Source organism: Microtus pennsylvanicus, chromosome 18 (genome assembly GCF_037038515.1).
Source record: "Microtus pennsylvanicus isolate mMicPen1 chromosome 18, mMicPen1.hap1, whole genome shotgun sequence".
Lineage (NCBI taxonomy): Eukaryota > Metazoa > Chordata > Mammalia > Rodentia > Cricetidae > Microtus > Microtus pennsylvanicus.
Window position 1 is genome coordinate 41,932,966 of NC_134596.1, and position 20,011 is coordinate 41,952,976.

The 20,011-nt window shown below is 52.4% G+C and overlaps 2 protein-coding genes across 4 annotated transcripts in view; one reads left to right on the plus strand and one right to left on the minus strand.

The window, feature by feature from the left end:
* The window catches only part of Map6 (microtubule associated protein 6), a 62,824-nt gene extending 58,777 nt beyond the window's left edge, over positions 1-4,047 (plus strand). For both annotated transcript variants that reach the window (XM_075953068.1, XM_075953069.1), the window contains one exon: positions 2,883-4,047. In XM_075953068.1, coding sequence (XP_075809183.1) covers positions 2,883-3,912 — 1,030 coding nt within the window. In that variant the 3' untranslated portion in view covers positions 3,913-4,047. The remainder of the gene's footprint in view (positions 1-2,882) is intronic.
* Positions 4,048-7,875: 3,828 nt separating this feature from the next.
* Serpinh1 (serpin family H member 1) lies at positions 7,876-15,164 on the minus strand. 2 transcript variants are annotated; one of them, XM_075952617.1, is made up of 6 exons: positions 14,999-15,049; positions 13,764-13,807; positions 10,974-11,626; positions 9,884-9,982; positions 9,553-9,785; positions 7,876-8,872 (listed from the first exon to the last, which is right to left on the minus strand). In XM_075952617.1, the coding sequence occupies exons 3-6, from the start codon at positions 11,590-11,592 to the stop codon at positions 8,570-8,572; spliced, it is 1,254 nt and encodes a 417-aa protein (XP_075808732.1). In that variant the 5' UTR covers positions 11,593-11,626; positions 13,764-13,807; positions 14,999-15,049; the 3' UTR covers positions 7,876-8,569. The 2 variants fall into 2 exon arrangements, with proteins under 2 accessions (XP_075808732.1, XP_075808731.1); XM_075952616.1 differs by lacking the exon at positions 13,764-13,807 and having other exon boundaries at positions 14,999-15,164.
* Positions 15,165-20,011: the final 4,847 nt, after the last annotated feature.

A 20,011-nucleotide genomic window follows, 5' to 3' on the forward strand; every position in this document is an offset into this window, starting at 1 on the left:
AATTACATTTATTTATGTGGGTGTTCGCATGCATGTATATGGACAAATGCACACGTGTCAGTCAGTGAATGGACTTGTGGAAGTTGGTTCTTTCCGTTATGTGGGTTCGGGAAAATGAAGGGAGTGTCACGCTTGGAAGTAGGCTATCTTGCTGGCCACCATTTCTAATCTTAATCCTAAAACTCATGATTAAAAAGATTTAACTACTAAGGTAAGGGTTTACTGACAGATCAATATGGGGTTAGAGCCGTATTGATGAAGCATGGCAGAGAAGGTTCAGGCTTAGAGCCAAGGCTGCAAGCACCCAGGCTTGAGGGCTGCCCTTGTTTATAAACTTTGCGTCAGCAGGGGGCGCTAATGCCCCGTCGATGGGCTAGAGGCTGCAGCGGAGGTCCTGAGTTTGGCCTGGCCGCTCTTCATAAGCTTTCTTAACATGGCACCCAGGTCACCCAAGGATCTGAAGAGACAAATCTAACAGGGTTCCTGCTTGGGTCCCTTCTAAGTTCCTTGATGCTGGAGGGTCGTTAGTGCCCGTTTGGATTCTGCACCCTCTCACAGCCCTGCCTTGCTTTCTGCTTACATACTCTTAGCTTCTACGGTGATAACCTGGCCAGGGCAGCTAGGCTGCGTGTGGCGCTGAGCCAGAAGGCTGAAGTGGCCTTCTCTTGCCTCTGTATTGTTCAATGATAGCAACGGGGACAGGATAGACAGGCTGCTTACATCATAACTGTGCAATCTGCTGAGACAGCCATTCCCAGGCAACCTGGGATCCTGAACACAGCAGAGAGCTGCACTGTGGAGCAAAAATAAGCGGGATATGTGATGTTTGCTTCTAATTAAATAGAGACTCGTACAACTGCCCGATGCCAACCATGGTTCAAACACTCTGTGTCCCTACCTGCCAATCATTGCATATTCCTGCATTAATATCAGTACAAACAATGAATAGATGAGAAGCTGGAGGCCCATAGAGTTAAACTGTAATCAGCTGAGAAAATATCCTGACATAGGGAAGGGCTAGCAAAATATCAGGGGGTAGAGTACTTGCCTAGTTCAGTGCTCGAACTGTATAGAAACAAACAAACAAAACAAAATGCAGCGCCCCTGTGATCCTAACATTCTAGTGGTAGAGGCAGGAGGCAGAAGTTCAAAGTCATCCCCAGGGATGTGGCTCAGTGGTACACCCAGCACTTACTCTATAGGACCAAAAGCCCTGAGTTCCAGCCCCAGTCCTGCAGCACCAAAACAAAAAAGGAAACAAAATAAGAGAAATCTGACTAGGGGGCCTGCAGAGCTGACTCAGCGGTTAAAACATCTGTTGCTCTTCGGGCGGAGCCACGTTAGATTTCCAACACCTCCAAGGTGGCTCACACCCATCCGCAACTCCAGTTCCAGGAAATCTGACGCCCTCTTCTGGCATCCTTGGGTATGACACACGTGTGATACACAGACGTGTACACAGCAAAACACACCCCACACACATGCACACAGAGACATTATATATAACCTGTCAGGGTCTAGTAAAATGCTAACTTGGGTCTAACCTTACAGATTTTGTTGTTATGAAGTATAAATGAATAATAACCAAGAAGTGTCATATTAAAAACTGCTGTGAGCCAGGCCCTCGGAGAGAAAGCACCCAGGCCCCAAAAGCAGAAAGATCTAGGATCTAGTTCCTGCCAGTACCACACCTCCTCTTCACCTGCTGTCTCCAGACCTCAGCTTCTGAGCTGAACAAGCAGGGTGTGTCTCACACCTGTGTGTTTCAGAGGGCTTCTGTCTCGCCGGCATGAGCCATAGGAAGAAGTGATTTGGCAGGTGGAATGTGCCTGGGTGTGCAAGGGTTTGTGATACAGGCTGAGCAATGCCAGTCTTGAGCGGCGTCTTTCAGCCTGGCCTACGAAGAAGGTGTGTGCAGTGTAGATCAGAAGGCTCCAGAATGGCCAGGTCTGAGTTGGTGATGTTTGTCCTCAGATGGCGGCGTTCACGCATGCGCTCTGCAATGAGCGTGGACCAAGGGATGGGTGGGAGATAGCAGTCACATAGGGCAAGTATCTCAGGAAGGCTTTGGAGAGGGGTTTGGGCACTTGGATTTGGGGAATAATCCCAGGAGCCCTAGAACCAATGAATTCAAGAGTCTGGGGAGGGAGTGGAAGTGCCGATAGAGAAAGGGTACCAGGGACCTGGGTGGGGAGCCCCTAGTTGTCTACTGAAGGCTGGTGTGGGGAGTGGTGCAGGCAATGTGGGGTACACTGCATGCAGAGAGCTGAGCAGCTGTATTTTAAACAATTCATTTTTATTATTACCATGTGCGGACTATTCTAAACATGAATGATTAAATACTCTTTCTCTTGTGTGTGTGTGGGGGGTGGTAAGAAGGATATTCTTAACCACCCTTTCCTGATATGCCATAGACCCTTGTCCTTGCCAGTAACCACCCCTTAATAGAGTCAGGGGAGGAAAGGAACCTTGCAAAAGACTAGGAAAATGACAAAGCCGTTGGGTCTCCATAAGCATTGAGCAGATAGTTAAGACGAGGCTCCAAGGATGGACCCCAAAGTATAGGAAGAAGTAGGGCTGGATGGAGTATGGGTTAGGGGTAACTTCTGTGGGCATTACTGCTGCTGTCTCCCAGGCACCGTGCCCTCTGCCACATGCAGGTTATAATCAATTGGCAAACACACTGAACAACTGACTCCCTGGGCTGCCCTTCCTCCCACCCTGCACCCACTCTGGATGCAGAAGTCTGACTTCCTCTTGATTCTCCGCTAAGAGCTACCCTGCCGAGGCCCTATGAGGCCGAGTCTCATCAGGCAATCTGTGTTCTGCCCTCTCCCTGGCCGATGCTTGACCCTCAGTGACGTCCTCTCTCTCCTTTGCAGGAGCCGGGTCCAACCCGCCAGTGATGCACAGAATCGAGGTCCTGTAGCCAAAGAACCACACAAGGACCAAGGTCCTGTGGTCCCAGGGCTTTCGAAAGGCCAAGGTCCTGTGGTCCAAGAGCCACTGAAGGACCAAGGCCCCATGGTGCCAGAACTGTCAAAGGATCACGGTCCCGTGGCCCCCGGGTCCATAAAGGATCAAGGCCCTCCACCCCTGGGCCCTCCAAAGGATCAAGGTGCTGTACTCCCAGGGCCCATGAAGGATCTGGGTCCGGTGGCCCCAGCACCAGTCAAGGATCAAGACCAGGTGGCATCCGAGCCTTTAAAGAACAAAGATTCTGTCATCTTAGCACCAGCCGAAGCCCAAAGCCCGTTGCTGCCAGAGCCGCTGAAGAATCAGAGTCCCGTGGTTCCAGCCAGATCGAAGGATCAAAGCTCCTCAATACCAGCACTTCTCAAGGACACCGGTCCTGTGGCCCCCGAACCTGGGAAAGAGGGAACTCCCGTGGTCCCCGAGCGTAGGAAGGACCAGAATGCCACAGTCACGGCGCCTTTGAAGAATGAAGCCCCTGTGGTCTCTGAGTCCATGAAGAAGCAAGGCTTAGCTGACCCAGAGCCAGTCAAAGGTATAGGTACAGATACTGTGGTTCCCGGGCAGATGAAGGGCTATGATTCCGTGTTCATAACACCTGTGAAGAGCCAAGGTCCAGTGGCCCCTGAGCCAGTGAAGAGCCAAGACCCCATTATCCCAACACTAGCCAAGGATCAAGGTCCCATGATCCCAGAACCTCCAAAGAATCAAAGCCCTGTGGTCCTTGGTCCTGTAAAGAATCAAGACCCTCTTTTCCCAGTACCTCTGAAGGGTCAGGATCCCCTGGTGCCAGCCCCAACAAAGGACCAAGGTCCTGCAGCCCCTGACCCTCCGAAGATTCAAGGTCCCAGAGGCCCTCAGCTGTCCACGGTGTCACCTTCACCCCCAGTCATGATCCCAACCGTTCCCCATGCAGAATATTTTGAGGGATCCCCTTGATTCCCCTGAAATGCCATGAAGGAGCAGGCCATGGAAGAGCTCCCCTCCTGGGGAGGCAAAGACATATATTTATTCTGCATGAAACCGTGCTGTATAGTCTTGCTGGAATCTAATAAAACTGGTCCCTCTGGCTCAGCAGTGTCTTTCTCTGGCTCTGTGTGCTGGAGTGTGTAGCGTGTATGCTTGTGTGTGTGCGTGCCATGCACACCGGAGAGCGGGTCAGTCAGTCTGTGAAGTCAGAAACACCCATCTGTCAGCCTGACCCAGGGGTGCATGGGTGCTGGGTGGATTTCCCTGGACAGATGGACACGGGCACATATCCATTTGCCCCTAATGGGTCCCACACATCTAGTTTAGCGAGCAGTGAGTTTACTGGGCTGGAGAAGCATGCTTGGCTCAAAGGGAGCTGTGTCACTGATCAACTCAAGACTCATTAAGACCGTGTCCCTGGGGATCTTTGCATGACTTGCTGGATAATCTTCCAGCTCCTGAGACCCTTACTCATGTAGCTTTGAGATAGGGCCTTGGGAGTCTTGTGTGTTTCAGGAGTCTCCTGCCTTTTAAATTCCATTCACCTTCTGCACATTGCAGCCTCCCTCCAGGAGGAGATGTTCCGATCCCCAGGAAATAGCCGCACATGGGTAAACAATGCCGGCCGACTGAGGGCGGGGCCCATCACATAAGTGCCAAGTTACTGCAAGGACCTGAGCCTTGAAAGCTCACCAGAGGCCAATCCCAGCAGGCTGAGCTCTGGATGGGTCAGAGCTGAAGCCCACAGATGAAATAGAAGCAGGCCTTCAACTGAGCTGGGGAAGTTAGGGGTGACTTGTTGGTCACGGGGTCAGTGGTAAAGCTCACTGATCATCTCAGGACTCTCTAATGAGACTCAACACTGCTGTTGCTCACTCTGTATCCTTGGCAACTGAATACGAGTTTTATAAACATTGCATTAGCTGGGGACAGTGGTACAGGACCGTGGTCCCAACTGCTCAAGAGGTTGAAGGAGGAGGATAATTTGAACCCGGTGGGTAAAGTTCAGCCAGGTTACATAGTGGGGTCTTGTTGTGTAAACTGGGCTGGCCTTGAACTCAGGATCCTTCTGCCCCTGCCTTCCAAGTACTTGAATTACAGACATGTGTGAGCTACTGTGTCCATAAAATAGGTGTTTTGGGTTTTGTTTGTTTTGTTTTGTATTTTTTTGTTTATTGTTTCTTTTTGAAACAGGGTTTCTCTATGTAGCCCTGATTGCCCTAGAACTCACTCTGTAGCCCAGGCTGACCTCATACTTAGAGATCCACCTGGCTCTGCCTCCCAAGTGCTGAGACTAAAGGTGTGCGTCACCACCTCCCAGTTTTTACTTTTAAATAAATTTAAACAATCCAAGTTCCTCGCCCAGTTACACATGCAGCAGTCTCTCCCCAAAGCGTGTGCTCTGTGGAGAAGCAGGGTCTCTGCTGTAAGGAATCTCAATCCATTTTCATTGTCGCTGTACAGGTCTAGGGGCTTATTTTTGTTTGTTTGCCTGTTTTGAGACAGGGTCCCCATAGCTTTGGGGAATCCTTCTGCCTCAGCTTCCTAAGTGCTGGGACTCCTGTGTCTTTTGCCATGCCTAGCAAAACAATTCTGGTCTTGTAATAATAAGATGTAAGGTGGGTTGAGGCTCAAGCTAACTCCTAGCTTCAAGAGTACAATGCGGAAAGGCACAGGCTCATATCTGGTGGGGATGAACCCTCAAGAAAGAGGGAATAAGGTTCTTTCTTTCCAGGTGACTAGGTTTATATCATGGTGGCAATAAAAGCCAATCATTGTATATAGCAAGTACCATACCAACTATGGTGGCTGAGCAGTCTTCCCTGCTTTGATGCATCTGCAAGACCTGCCACTTAATAGGACCGGGGTATAACTGATGTGGTGGGCAGAATGCTGTCCTGATCCCTACCAATAAGTCATAACAGAAAGCCAGAGATTTAAGACAAGATGAGAAAGGTGCACTGTCAGCCCGGTCAAGAGGAAGAAAACTTCACCAGGAACTCCTTATAGAGAAAGAGAGGGAAACGGTCAGCTAGCTTCACACCAAGTGACAATATACGTTCTCACAAACACACCATATCTAGAACAGCCTGACTAAAGCCACCATCAGAACAGGCTCACAGCAGAACCAAGAACATGTCACCCATGTGGAAAATCACAGGAGCGAAGCCAACCACTCCAAGGGCTGGTGGGTTGGCTCTCATCAGGTTAAAGGCTTGCAAAACCCAAGGACCTGAGCTGATCTCTGGAACTTACATAAGGGGAGGGAGCCAAAAGTTGTCCTCCGACCTCTGCACCTGTGCACAAACACCCATCATACACGCACACACACACACACACAACCACACACCCATCATACATACAAACACCCATTATACATGTGCACGCGCACACACAATTATACACAAGCGTGCGCGCACACACATATCATATACACGCGCACACACACACCCATCACACACGCATGCACACACACCCATCACACACACCCACATCATACACGCACACACACACACAACCACACACCCTACATACATACACACACCCATTATACATGTGCACGCGCACACACAATTATACACAAGCGTGCGCACACACACACCCATCACACACGCATGCACACACACCCATCACACACACACACACACACACATCATACACGCACACACACACACACACATACAAAACAACCCCCTGCATCGTTCAAGTCTGTCTGTGATTTTCCCCAAATCAGTTTTCCTTCTGACTTATGCTGGGGAGAAGACTTGGGATGGGTTATTATTATTATCATCTTTCAGATAATCCTTTCCCCTCTAACACCTATTACATGGGCATGCCTGGAGGCTCCTGTGGGAATCAAACAGGAACTAGATGCAGCTGAGAACAGCTACCTACACAAGACTGGAGTGATCAGCATTTCATCATGATGGGGGGTGGGGGAGAGAAGGAGGTGTAGACAGCTCATGGTTGCTGGGGAAGAGGGAAGGAGTCCTATTCCTTGGTGGTGTTGCTAGGCAACACAGAACCACTGGACCATCTCTCTTATATCAGGCAGTGTGCTGAGCACTGTGCTAGACATACAGTACAGTGTCCCAATGCTTCAGAAATAAGAAAATGTGGCAGAGAAGCTGGCGTAGGCATGGGACTGGCTGTGTTGCATGGCCTCTCAAGAGCAGCTGACACCCACTACAAAGGCTTCGTTGGAAGGTAGTGAGCCCTGAACGCACAGGCTGGTCACTAACCCCAAGTGTCCATTTCCAGATGAAGACCCTTGAGAGTGGACATCTAACGGATTGAGTTCAAAGGACAGGTCAGGTCTGGGTTTCTAAACAGTTTTGTTTAAACTCAGTGGGGTGGTGCTGAGAAAGGGGCATCCCTCTACAGCTCCACCTCCACCTGGCTGACTTGTCTGGCCAAGGTAAGGGACCATCGGTGGCCCAAACCCCTCCAGGGGGACTTGGCAGTAGAGGGAACACAGAGAGAGGCGTGAGCTGTGCAAGGTCATAGCCAGCAGAGGTGGAGCCCAGTGCCAGTCTCCTCTGCCTCTCTGCACTCCCATCTCCATCCTGAGGCATCCTAAGGACCACAGGAGGCAGACATGAGGACGGGGGCTGTGGGTTCCTCCTTGGTCACAAACCCAGTATGTGAGGTATGTCTGGAAGGAGGATTTTCACTAGCCTCCCCTGTACAGCTTAGACCAAGCAGTAAGCCTATTAATTCCTCATGTGCCCGTTTGCCCTCTGTGGCCCCTAGGTTGAGACCAGAGGGCTGACAAGCAAGACCCCTCAACGTGCAGGACCAGGGTGCCCGGGTTCACTTCTCGTCAGCACAGTGACCATAGGCCACTGTTCAGTCATCAGCCAGCGTTCCAGAGCTAGGTATGGCCTACTTAATGCACAGACTGTCTCTTGGGGAAAAAATGATATGGGAACCTTCTTTCATCTACGTCCACGCTCCCGTAACATTTTATTGGAAAAGTTTTATTCAAAAAAAAATTGTACAAATTAGGTTTTCATTTTGAAAGCAACACAGGCTCATGTGCTCCCCTACCCTCCCCATCTTTGAAAAACTATAAAGGGAGAAAAACACAAGTTCACCCCTGCAATGCCCAGTGTAGCGGCCCTAGAGCCGGGTTTGCCAGGGGGTCCCTCCTAGGCTCTGTCTCCCAACTCCCACTGCTGGGCAAGGATCATTTTACGGGTGGCCAGTCTTGGGGCTGCAGCACCTAGTTCTGTGGTTAAAGGGAGTGGGAGATGAGCGAGAGGGGATGGTGAGAAAGAGGGCTGCCCTGCCCCCAACTCGACTGTCTCTCAGATAAGAAAGGAACTCGGCCATAAATACGAACACTGATTGACTGAGGCAGATTGGACCTAGAACTTGGAGGGCAGGGAAGGATGGCTGAGACACCCTTGAATTTGGCATCAGAGTATCTGGGCCCCATATTCTAGTGGAGTGGATTCTAGCCTGAAATGTCTATTCAGATGGATGGGAATTCTGATCTGCATTTCCAACCCCACCCCCACCCCATGGAATATTCAAGGTTGGCGCCCCCCTCCCCCCACAATAGCACCCATGTGTCTCAGGAACCGTTTACCACTTCCTGCCACGCCATGACCACTCCAGGACTCTACAACTCATCTCTCATCTTGTCTCCCTTGGGCCGGACCAGGCGCCCGATGAAGAGCAAGGAGCCGCTCTGATTATCTCGCACCAGGAAGATGAAGGGGTGATCGGCATAGAACAGCTTGGGGCTGCGCAGCTCCTCACGCCCATAGATGTCTTGGTCAAAGGGGTTGCCCTCTGTGTCCCACTCGAAGGCAGTGGCATGGAACACGCTGGCCAGGTACAGGTCCTTCTTGCCGGACATGCGAGACAAGTCTGCCTTGTTCTTGTCGATGGCCTCCGTCAGGCCCAGTCCAGCCAGATGTTTCTATGGGAGCGGTTGCTAAATGAGGTCAAGTACGCCAGGCTCTTATACCCGCATCCTCCATCCACACCACCCCGGAGGCTTCTCCAAAAGGAGACAGTCAACCCCTAGCCACCTTGCTCCAGGCATGGTGGTAGAGGCTTCGAACCACGGTTCCCTTTGCTACCCTGTATACCACCAGGATCTGTACCCTCCTTTCCCTCATTAGCTTTGTTGACTTGACACAGTCTAGAGTTATCTGCAATGAAAGCCTTCGAAGAGGAATTGTCTAAGACAGAACTGGCCTATACGCACGTCTGTGTGGAATTCTCTTAAGAGGGTTCAGCCCGTTATGGGCTGCAGCTGCCGAGGGACAATGCCCAGCAGCTGTTCAAACTGTTTTCAGTACTACCTGTCAAGGTCGGGTGCTATCCCGGACACACTCCAGTGAGGAAGAGATTGTTTATGTTGGGGTCTAATTGAGAGAAAATAATTTAGGGTCCCGGATAGCACCGGACCCTGACATAATGGTGCCCAGACGTGGGGCTCATCCGCGAACCCCGACAACTACCCACACCATCCTCCCAAAGGCAGAGCCTACTTCTCAGTATTAGCAGAGCCCAGCACTACCTGGATGCCCCGTGGATGCAGGATGGACCTGCTGAGCAACTGGGTGAAGCCTGCCCTAGCCCTCCGGCCCTCACCTGCAGGTCATGGGTCACTTCCACCACTCCCTTGGGCAGCGAGATGGCGACAGCCTTCTTCTGCATCTTCCCCATCCAGGCCTTTAGCTGCTCTTTGGTCAGCAGCTTCTCCAAGCGCTCGAGGGGCTCCACGTGGTGGGGCATGAGGATGATAAGGCTGGAGAGCTTGTGGGCCAGGGGCATCTCTAAGATCTGTAGCTTCTCCTTCTCGTCATCGTAGTAGTTGTAGAGGCCTGTGTGAAAAGCAGAGGAAGGGAGGTGAGGGGCACACCAGGCTCTGGGCACTCTGATAACCCACCCACCCCTTGACTCTCGGTCTGACTATGCCTACCTGTCCGGTGCATCATGGTAACACCCACGGTATAGGAGCGAGTCACCATGAAGCCACGGTTGTCCACCATCTTGTGATGAAATTTCTCATCCCAGTGTGCTATGGCAGAGAAACAGAAAGAGATGTCAGTGAGCTGTGTCCCCCAGACACGATCAGTTCACAGCCGTCCTGACTGGGCACCCTAGGCTCCATCCATGCCACACGCTCTTTGTTTTCTCATGTATGGCAAGTCCTCAGTCCATGGAGCACATGTTCCCTGTCTGAGCATGCAGGTCTCTCTGATCACACTGCCAAGAAGCTCGTGTCCCCACGTTTGGGTGGCATCTGTCAATGTCTGGGGAACTTGCTGAGGGAGGCTTTCCTCCCTATTGGGTAACTGAGGCTGGGTCTGTACCTTGGTCAGGAATGAGCAAAGGCCACCCTTAATTCTTCTCCACAAGTTCAAGGCTAGACACATACACATTCAAATAGTAAATTAGTTTTAAAAACTTTCTTCTCTTTAAGTTTTGCATGATCAGAAAGATGGCCAAAAGCATATGTGTGACAGCGGTCCAGTCCCAACCAGACCTACATCCCAGTCCAGACAGACTGATGACAATTAACTCCTCACCTAGTATGGCCTATTTGTAAACCAGGGGTCACCTTCACCTGCCAGCAAGCTCTTAGGTCAGTCAGTCTCCCCACATCTGGATACTTACACAAAACCACAAACCCCAGATCTAACCTTCAGTCGATTCAGATGCACTTGGTACGTGTCTTTTTCCTTAACTGTGAGATGGGGCTAACCCTGCACCCATGGGTCCTTAATTCATTTGATTGAAGCAGAACTGATTACTAACTCAAAAAGGTTCCCACTAACACAAGAACCCTAAGGTGGTGAAGTATAGTCCTATCTTAGAGACTCCTGCTGGGCTCCCACACTGGATCTAGTTCCTCGCACGTGAAAAGGGTTTAGCAATAAGCCTCGCCTCTGACAGTTGTAGTTATCACGTTCAGACGAGAAGCCATGAAGGATTTAGTATTAGGAAAAGTAAGCTCGCGAGACTGGGAAAGGGTCCCGCCTCTCCTTCACCCCCATCCCGAGACTCACGCTTAAAGAACATGGCGTTAACGAGCAGCGCCCCGTCCGTGCGCTCTACGTCCTTGGTGACCTCGGGCAGCTTGCCGTCGGTGGTCTGCGAAGCCCACTCGTTGATGGACTGCAGGGCGCTGCGCTTGTCCCGGAAGTTGATCTTGGAGTGCTCACAGTTGTAGTGCTGCTTGCTGCTGTGCACAAAGTCGTCCACGAAGTTCACGGAGCTGGGCCCGTACAGGCGGCTGCCCAGCTTCCAGGTCACGTTGCGCGCTGTGGAGTTACTGAGGGAGCGTAGCAGCTCACCCAGCCCCGAGTGCACCTCCTCATCCCGCAGCTTCTCCGCACTCAGTACCGCCTTGGCCTGTGACGCCGTGGTGGCTTTACCGCCCAGGGACACCAGACCCAAGGATGAGGCCACCACCAAGGGGGACAGGAGGATGTTCTCCACCGCCTGGTCTTTGGCCATGGCCTGATACAGGCTGAAGGCCAGACCTGTGCTGCGCTCTGCCAGGGTGGTCGCCTTGGAACTCAGCTTCTCGGCAGTACCGGGGGCTGCCGCCTCGACAGGCTTCTTCACCTCGGCTGCCAGCGCCACAGCCAAGAGGCAGAGGGTGGCCAGAAGGAGAGAGCGCATGGCTGGGAGGTGAGCCGTGTGCACCACAGAGGACCTGCGAGGGGTACATAGAGAGAACCACCCTGAACTTCACGCCTTTCTCCCTAGCCTACCCACCAAGTCACCAAGGGGACAGGGGCAAGAGGACTCAGCTCTGTAGCCCAGACGTGACTCGGGCCACACACTTTGACCTCCTTACCTAGAACAAAGTTCCTGACACATTACCAGGCCGCCCGCTGGTATCTTCCACGGGATATTCAATACTTATACTTATTTAGAAGTTAATTATGAATCTAGAGCTGCCCAGGAGTAGGCTGTAGCCACCAGAGCTGGAAACCTAGCCTACATATCTGGTTCCCTACAACATCCCAAGGCTTAGCATTTGGCATAGTTGTTTCTAAGTGGCAGGGCCTCTGTCAGTTGGGAGAAGGCAGCAGCTGGGCTGGGGGTCTGTAGGAAGCCCACATGTCTGAGCAGGGGATACCACGTGAGATGCCGCTGAGGGCCTGGCCCTCTCTGTGCCTTGCATTCTGCCCTGGGACATTAATAAGTCACTGCCTGGTTCACTCATTAAATGGGGGAACCCAGAGGCCTCACTTGCAGCCGCTAGAGTGACCTTGATTGTGTACACGCACGTGTCACCGCCCAGCCTCAGACTCTTTCCGAGTCCCGAGCAGAGTCTCCAAGTACCCAAACCTCCCTCTGAGCGGGGACGTGGCGCCCCTGAACCAGATGGGAAATCCCACGACAAATGCTCTTGGGACCAGGTCTTTAGACTCAACAGGGGTTTCCTAAGATCACAGCAAGGGCAAGATCCTGAGGAAGGGGATGAGTCACTGCTCAGCAGAGCTCCAACCGTTTCCCTCCTTCCTTCAGAAAGCCACAGCCAGACCTTCCATCCTGCCCTCCCGTGGGACAGCCATGGCCACATCACCATCTGTCCTAGAACCTCAAAGATGCCTTCTCGTCCTCTCCCCAAACTCCAGCAGTAGCAAGAGTCCCCGAGACAAGCCCCATAGATGAAGAAGGTCTCTATTCCCATGTCCCCCTCAGCCCATCACTCCCTCTCTACCTCATGCAGCAGTTCAAGCGAGTAGACCACGAGGGAAAAAAAGATCAGAAAGAACCCGGGTGGAGGATGAGGGGCCCTGCTCTGGAAGACCCTTGAGAGCCTAGCCAGACTGAAAAAGTATGGGATTTCTGAGATGACATGACTGCTGGCCAGTCCAGTACCCCACCTCCTCAGCTGCTTCCCTTCTAGGGACCTCGAAGGAACAATGCAAAGGAACAGTGGGGGAAGAGGGAATGGAGGACTGCAGCCTCATAGCTGCCTGGGGGAGGATGTGAGGCCTCACTCTTAAGAGAGGTGGGGTCCTCATGTCCAGACCATGCTCCTCCCTCATGGGACCTCGAAGACAGGGTGACTGTGTAATCCATTGTACATTCAAAGATACTTGTGAGGGTAAAATGAAGCATTATGGATTCTATCCTAGTCACAGACACGTGGCCAACCTACTGAAAGAACCACTAATCCAGCAGAGGCCACCAGCCTGCCTAAGGAATGGGAAGAGAAGCCTAGCCCTGCCACGTGGCAGCCACCATCTTGACAGCCCCCACGTCCAGCCAACCAGGACCTGGGAGGGGCTTCTCCAGAAAGCTCCAAATGACTAGTTTGGGATTCCTCAGGCAGCCGCGAGGGCTCCTGGTGTTGACGTGGCAGGCAGAAGTTGCCTTATCTCTACAGGCCAGCAGAGCAGAAGAAACCTAGAAACCTGGCTTGGGAATTAGGGGTGCTGAGGAACTGCCTGAAGAATCCAGGGGTCTCCTGGGTTTTATAGTTTCACACCTGCACTTCCAAATTCTGAGGGAAGAGGCAGGGTTGGGGAGAAGGGCCACCATGCTAAACTCAGCATTAGGAATGAAAGTGGGCAAGTCTCTGCAAGCAAGCCAGCTCCCACAGCCCAGCCCTTCTGCCACAGCTAAATGCCAGCCCTCCGGCCAAGGTTAGACAATTTATAGTCCCATAGAAAAAGCAACAAAAAGAAACAAAACAAAACCAAGATACCAGAAGGCCAAAGGCTATACCAACCACTGGCCCTGGGAGCCTGGGACGGGGGAGAAGGGGAGCAGATGCCAGGAGGCAGGACACGAACACCGGGGGGTTTCTCAGATACTTGAAGGGTCTAAAGTACCTTGAAACTGCCTCAGAGGGAGATCACTGCCTGCCTTTTTCATTCTGAAAGAAAACAGAAGAGTAAAGAGATGGGACCCCGCAGAGAACGTGAGGAGCAGAGGCCCGTCGGGCCCAGCCCCCAAAGGCTACGAGGAGTAAGGAGGAGGATACTGCTGAGGTGGATTCTGCACAGGGAGAAAGCAGGGTCCGACTGGGGCCTCCACAGCTCAAGTAGTTCAGGATTTCTAGTGAGGGGCTCTGCCCTCGGCAAAGCTTTCCCGCCAACCACTGTGGCACTGTTACTCAGCAACCCACTACCAAAAAAAAAATCTCTGCAGGGAATCCCGGGACAGAGACAAAGGACCAGACGGGAATGGGGGATGGGTACAGGAACTCTCTGAGCAGAAGGGTGTGGCCTCGGCTCGACTTCCAGGCAGTCAAAGCCCCCAGTTTTTCCACGGTCCTCCATCCGGGCCCTGGGGCCCAGAGGGCCCAGCAGGAAACTTGGAAAGTGGAGAGCTAGGCCTTTAGACCAAACCGGGAAGGCTTTCTTCCTCTCGTCTGAGGCTGGGTACCTTGGGCCTCAGAGGAAGTCCTCACCCTGCAGGAACTAGATGGCTGGACAGACGACCAGAGTGACTCAAATCACCCGGGGGCCTGGTGGACCCTGATGACTCCCCTTTCGGGTGGGGTGAAAATGGTCAAGTCCAGCCATCAGTCACCTTCTGGGATGCGACTTGAAAAGTGACGGCTCCCAAAGCATGGGGTCCCTAACAGCTAGGGACTCCCACTCACGATCAAGAGAAACCGAGGCTATGGCATCTCTCGTGCTAGGGGCAGAGACTCCCTACACAGTCTGTGTGTGTACGTGTGGCGGAGACGGAGGGGGGATGCTGGGATCGACAACTGCGGGTCCCTGGGCCTTCACCCCAGAGTAAGAAAGCTGATCCTTCCCCATGGACGACGGGAGAATCAGGTCTCCCCCACTTTCCCTGTTGTGCAGAAGGTCATCTCTGTTCAGTCCCTGCCACCACCTTTACCCTCCCCTGAGCTGCTGGGACTCCTCCACACCTCCTCCGCTCCGTCCGTGTCCCAGACTACAGCTCCCGGGACCGCGATGTTGAACCTGGCCCCAAGCAAGACTGCTCCACGTCCGATCTTACACTGCCCTCCAGTGCCAGGACCCCAGCCCCTCCGGGAGCGATCTGATCCGATCCCCCTCGGTCAAATCGCCCGGCCGCCCCCGCCCCTCACCTGGGCCGGGCTGCTCCGGGACCGACGGGACACCGGCTCTCAGACAGGCTCTACTCAACTCACTGCCCCGGGGCCGGGATCTATATATGGCTGTCCCCACCCCCTCTTGCCTGTCCTAAGAAACTTCTGGAAAGTTGGAAACGCTTCCGGAGAGCTCCGTGGCTCCCAGAAGTAGAAAAAAATGCCAAAGACCTCCCCCAAACCGCCCCGGCTCCCGCCCCTGTGCCTGCGGGCCGCTCTCCCAGCCCCTGGGTCCTACTGCCCCCTTGTCCGGCTGGGTTGGGGGCGTTGCTCCTTAGAGCCTGGACATCCCTGGACTCCAGCTCCAAAGTTCTGCTCCCAGGGACCGGAGTCCGCTTCTCAGGTTGTCCACACAAGCGTACTCTGGTCACACATTTCCCTGCTCTGCCCCAGCAGATCGATTGCTCGCTGTTACCAGGTTTTAATCAGGCACCCCTTAGTCGGGGGGGGGGGGGCTCTCCTTTGCTTTAGGAGAGAGAGTGAGAGGCAGGGGTCAGTACCCTTCTCCAATCCTGGGTTCAACCTTAAAAGCTCCCTGGGAAGGAGAAGCCATGAGAGTTGCAGCTGGGCCCACATCCTGGAAGCCACGTGTTGAAGTGATTTCAGAGACAAGCGCTAAGCGGTAACCCCTGGAAATGAAGAGGTCCCCAGAAATGAAGAGGGGTGTGTGTGTTAAGTTCAGTGTTGTATGACCTTCTTTTTTCTGGGCTAGTACCCTTGACTGAAACATGATGTTCTCATAACTACCCCTTTCTCCGTCTCGAATTGGCCATCCCTACCCACCAGTGCTTCCCTTCCCTCTTTAGGGCTCGGGGACTCACAGTTATCTCTCCCATCCTCCCCCACCCCACCCTCTGACGCTGATAGCCTTCTGAGCTCTGAGTTAACCCATAGTGTTCTTTTCTCTTTTTATTCATTTTACCTGCCAAGCACAGTTCCCCTTCCCTTTCCTCCTCCCGCTCCCCAGCCCCCACTCCCATCCCCATAGCATTCTTTACTATTCTAGGTATTGTGAACAAAACCGCACACTGGGCAAAGCCCCCCGCCCTCAGGGACATCCTTTCTGAGGGGTGTGTGCAGTTAGAGAATCCCGCAGGTGAGGCGGGATGTTTTAGGATTCCCCCAGTCTTCTGATAGTGACATAATAGACAATTGACGGTGTGCAGGGATAGAAGGGGGAGGAGATAGAGAGGCCTTTTTCTTTTTCTTTTCAATGCTTTGGGAATCAAACCCGGGGCCTCAAGAAAGGTAGGAAAGGGTTCTGCCACTGAACCACAAGAAGCCCTGAATTAACTCTCTCTCATTCATTCAAACAGCCCACTCTTTCTTCTCCCAGAGTTCTGACTAGAGCCAGCACCCCAATAGATGATTTCTCTGGAGTCTTGGCATCAAACAATTACAGGGAACAGTGGGGGAGGGTTTGGGCACCCCACCCAGCTGCCCCACAGAGGTCTGGCTATCGCTGCCCAGCCTTTTGCTCTAAGGACTGAGGCAAATATTAGATCCCAATAAGTTTAGGCCTGATTCAAAGAATCAGAGAGTAAGTGAATTCTCGAGTGACCACCACAGATGATAGATAATCTTACACCAAAGCCCCAGAAAGTCTCCAAACCTAGTGGAGGAATCAGCCTGTTAGAATCTCAGTCAAAGGATCTTAGAAGGAAAATATCAAAAAAGTCACGGTGCCAGGCCTGGTGTTATAGCCTGAAGTCCCAGGACTCTGGAGGCAGAGGGCAAGAGGGTGGTGAACTCCATTGAAAGCTTAGGACTTACTTCTGTCAACCTATAATCTCCCAAAAGTACCCCAAAGGCAACCACCTGCCTCCCTCCCTCTAAGCACAGGGTATTGTCCCAGGCAGCCCAGGATTGTTTTGTAGAACAGATCTGATCTTGAGTAAACTTTCCGGGCACAGGGTGGTGTCCCTCTCTTCAGTGGTGGCTGTCCGATTCTCCTTTGCTTCCTCTTGCATCCGTGGCATGCTGCTTATGAGGATAAATCTTTGCAATGTAAGGATGCCACCTTAGTCCTAAGCCAGACCCCTCTCTAGCATCATCCTCATATTGGCTCTTTGGGGTCTTTTGGAAGTCACTTGATAGGCTGTGAACCAAGGCAGCCATGAAAGCTCACTAAAGCTGGTGGAGTGTAGTGGAAGCTTGCTGGGTTCCCAGCAGGTCCAATGTAAAAATCCCACACAGCCCCACCCCACCCCCCTTTTCTCTGCCCTTCCATCTCTCAGCACCCAGGCCTCACTAGCACAGGAATGGAAGCTGAGAGGACCATGGCTTTCCCAATTGAGAGAGGGTAAATTGAGACTTGCCATATTAGACAAATCCAGAACCCTAGTAGGAGCAGGGGAGAAGTAGAGATGAAAGTCCCCCATTTGTATGCAGTGAAGCTGAAACCCTAGAGTAGGGTGTGGGGCTGGGACGCTCCTGCAGCTTCACAGACCCCTTGTGAAGCTCTGCTGGTCAGAAGTCTCCTCTATGCCTGTCAGCCTGCAGTGCCTGCCTTAGCATCCGTGTTATCACCCAGAGATTGTAAGTGAATGTCACTGGGGACTTTGGAAGGGTGGGAGAGGCCTCACCCTTCTCCCACATCACCCCTAGGGTCTGGCATTGAAAAAGGTACTGGGTGAAAACCGTAACCATGCCCTCAAGGGACACGTGTGAAGCGGCTAACTCAATCTCCTTAGGAAAGAAAGACCATGGCTCCTTTAAATTTCCAACATCAGCAAAAAATGTCAAGAGTCTTTGCCACATTATTCTTAGCTTTGAGCCCAGCCCAGATGCTGAAGGCCCTTCCCCCACACTCCAGGCAGCCTGCCCTGAAAAAAAAAAGCCTCTTTCTGAAGTGAGTGGGAGGAGACTCTTGCGTCTGGATTCCTCCCTGGCCTGCAGCTCTGCCCCTGCCACCCTGCCCTGACCTGCGTGTAGGGACCAAGCTTGATGTTCTCAAGATCCAGGAGCATGGCAGCTGGAAGCCAAACACCTTCCAGTCCAAATATGCCCGCACTTGTCCGAGAGGAAAACCGTCGCAGAGAGGGTCACACAGCACATCTGAACTGGAGATTGGGCCCTGAGCCCTCTTCCTCTACCACGCAACACCCTTTGTCTGACCTCCCTTAAGCTGGCCGCAGTATGGCCAGGGGTTGTAGAAAGAGCTTCCTTTGGCCCCTGTGACTAGATGCAGTCTTCACATCTATGACCCGCGGACTCCTAGGACAGAAGCTAGCCTGTCATTTGAGTGTCCACACTGCCCACCGCTTCCATCCTACCTGATCCTTCCAGAAAGTGAAAATGTTCCCATCTTAAGGCAGCCTGGGAGAAGTGGGTGGGGGAGTGGCCAGCACCGCCAAGGCTCAGGACAGGGCAGGAAGGAACAGAGCAGAAGGATTGATCAGTTGCTGTGTTTTTGTCCCAGATCCTGCGACAGTCCCCTCGGGCTATTTTAACCTAGAAGAGGAAGTGCAATTCCCTCCTTTCACCTGAAGAAAGGTTTGACAACCAGTCCTAACTGCCCTCTCCAAGGAGCTGAGGGCCCAAAGTCTGTCACTTTGTGACAGCTGTCCAGAGGCCAAGCGAGCTCTCAGCCCAGGCATGAGTCAGGAATTCTGCAATGTCTGCCTCCCACAAGAATGCCCTTTCCTCTAAGGGGGCTGTGCTGCTGGCTGCCACCAGGGAGAGAGAAGTGCAGAACCAATGAGGACCAGGAAACTCCCTGCCCCTCCTCCAAGAGGAGGCTCCATTCCCAGCCATCTACAGCTACTCTGGATCTCTAGTGTCCTCATCCACACCACTGGCCCAATACCCAGGGACCCAAGCCCACTGAGAGCCACAGAGACATGTGTTTCCACGTGGCTGTACAATGCACACAAGGCAGACCCTTCACGACATCAGTGTGCATACAGGTGTTTAACTGTCTGGAAACCAAATGTACTACGTGAGATATACATGCGTGTGCTTGATGTTGGCGGGCACACAGACAGGCTCCCTGCCGCTTTCCAGCTTTCCTCTGTCCCCTTCTGGCCTGTGGTCAGGCCTGCGGGACTCCTAAGATTGGACATAGTAATTATTCTCTTTCTTTCTCACCTTTCTCACAGGTGGCGTGATGCCTGGAATTAGAGTGAGGACTAGGTTGACCACAGAATTGTCCTCCTTATCATAGCATTGCTGAGACACAGAAATGAGCTGTGACCTGTACCCACCCCACTCTCCAGCTCTGCTGTTACCAAATGCAAGGCCCCTGGAAGCTCATCCTGGCTCTGCCACTGTTTGACAAGGTGCCCATGACCTTGTCTCCCTCACAAACCACACTGTTATCTCAAAAAGGTCCAGGTCCGGTTTCCTGGTTCACACTCTGCTCACTCCTCACAGGCTGTCACCCCGATGTCCCCATGAGGAAATGCTGCTGACCTCTCCTGCTAGCTTCTGAATGTTCCCAAAAGTTTCACATGCCTCATGAGTGCACGCACGCTCAATCACACACACACACACACACAAACTGCTTTGTGAGTGCATACTAATACATACACACGTACACATACACATGCACACACACATGCACAGCTAGTCAAGCACAAACACACCACACACACACACACACACACACACACACACACACACACACGCACACCCCTAACCAAGGTTGGAGCTAGAATGGGAACTCCCCTTGGAGGCAGAGAACCACAGCCTAGCCAAGAGGTCAGGAAGTCTGTGTCAGAATCTGCTTCTCCCACCCCCATCCCCACAGAGAGATTATCCATTGACCTTGGAGATCCTCCATCCCAGCAGTTCTCAGCTTGTGGGTCTTGACACTTTTAGGGGATTGAACCACCCTTTCACAGGGTCACAAATCAGATGTCCTGCATATCAGACATTTACACTATGATTCATAACAGTTGCAAAGTCATAAAGTAGCAACGAAAATAATTTGATGGTTGGGGTTACCATTGGTGTGGGAGAATTGTCTGTATTCTGTCAATCATGTTTTAA

Bases quoted from the DNA above. Each gene is read 5' to 3' on its own strand.
- Serpinh1 (XM_075952616.1), bottom strand. From the start codon at position 11,592: ATGCGCTCTCTCCTTCTGGCCACCCTCTGCCTCTTGGCTGTGGCGCTG. The intron at 9,786-9,883 runs GTAGGCATAGTC...CTTTTCACACAG, and splicing joins TACCATGATGCACCGGACAG to GCCTCTACAACTACTACGAT. The intron at 8,873-9,552 runs GTGAGGGCCGGA...CCGCTCCCATAG, and splicing joins AAGTGACCCATGACCTGCAG to AAACATCTGGCTGGACTGGG.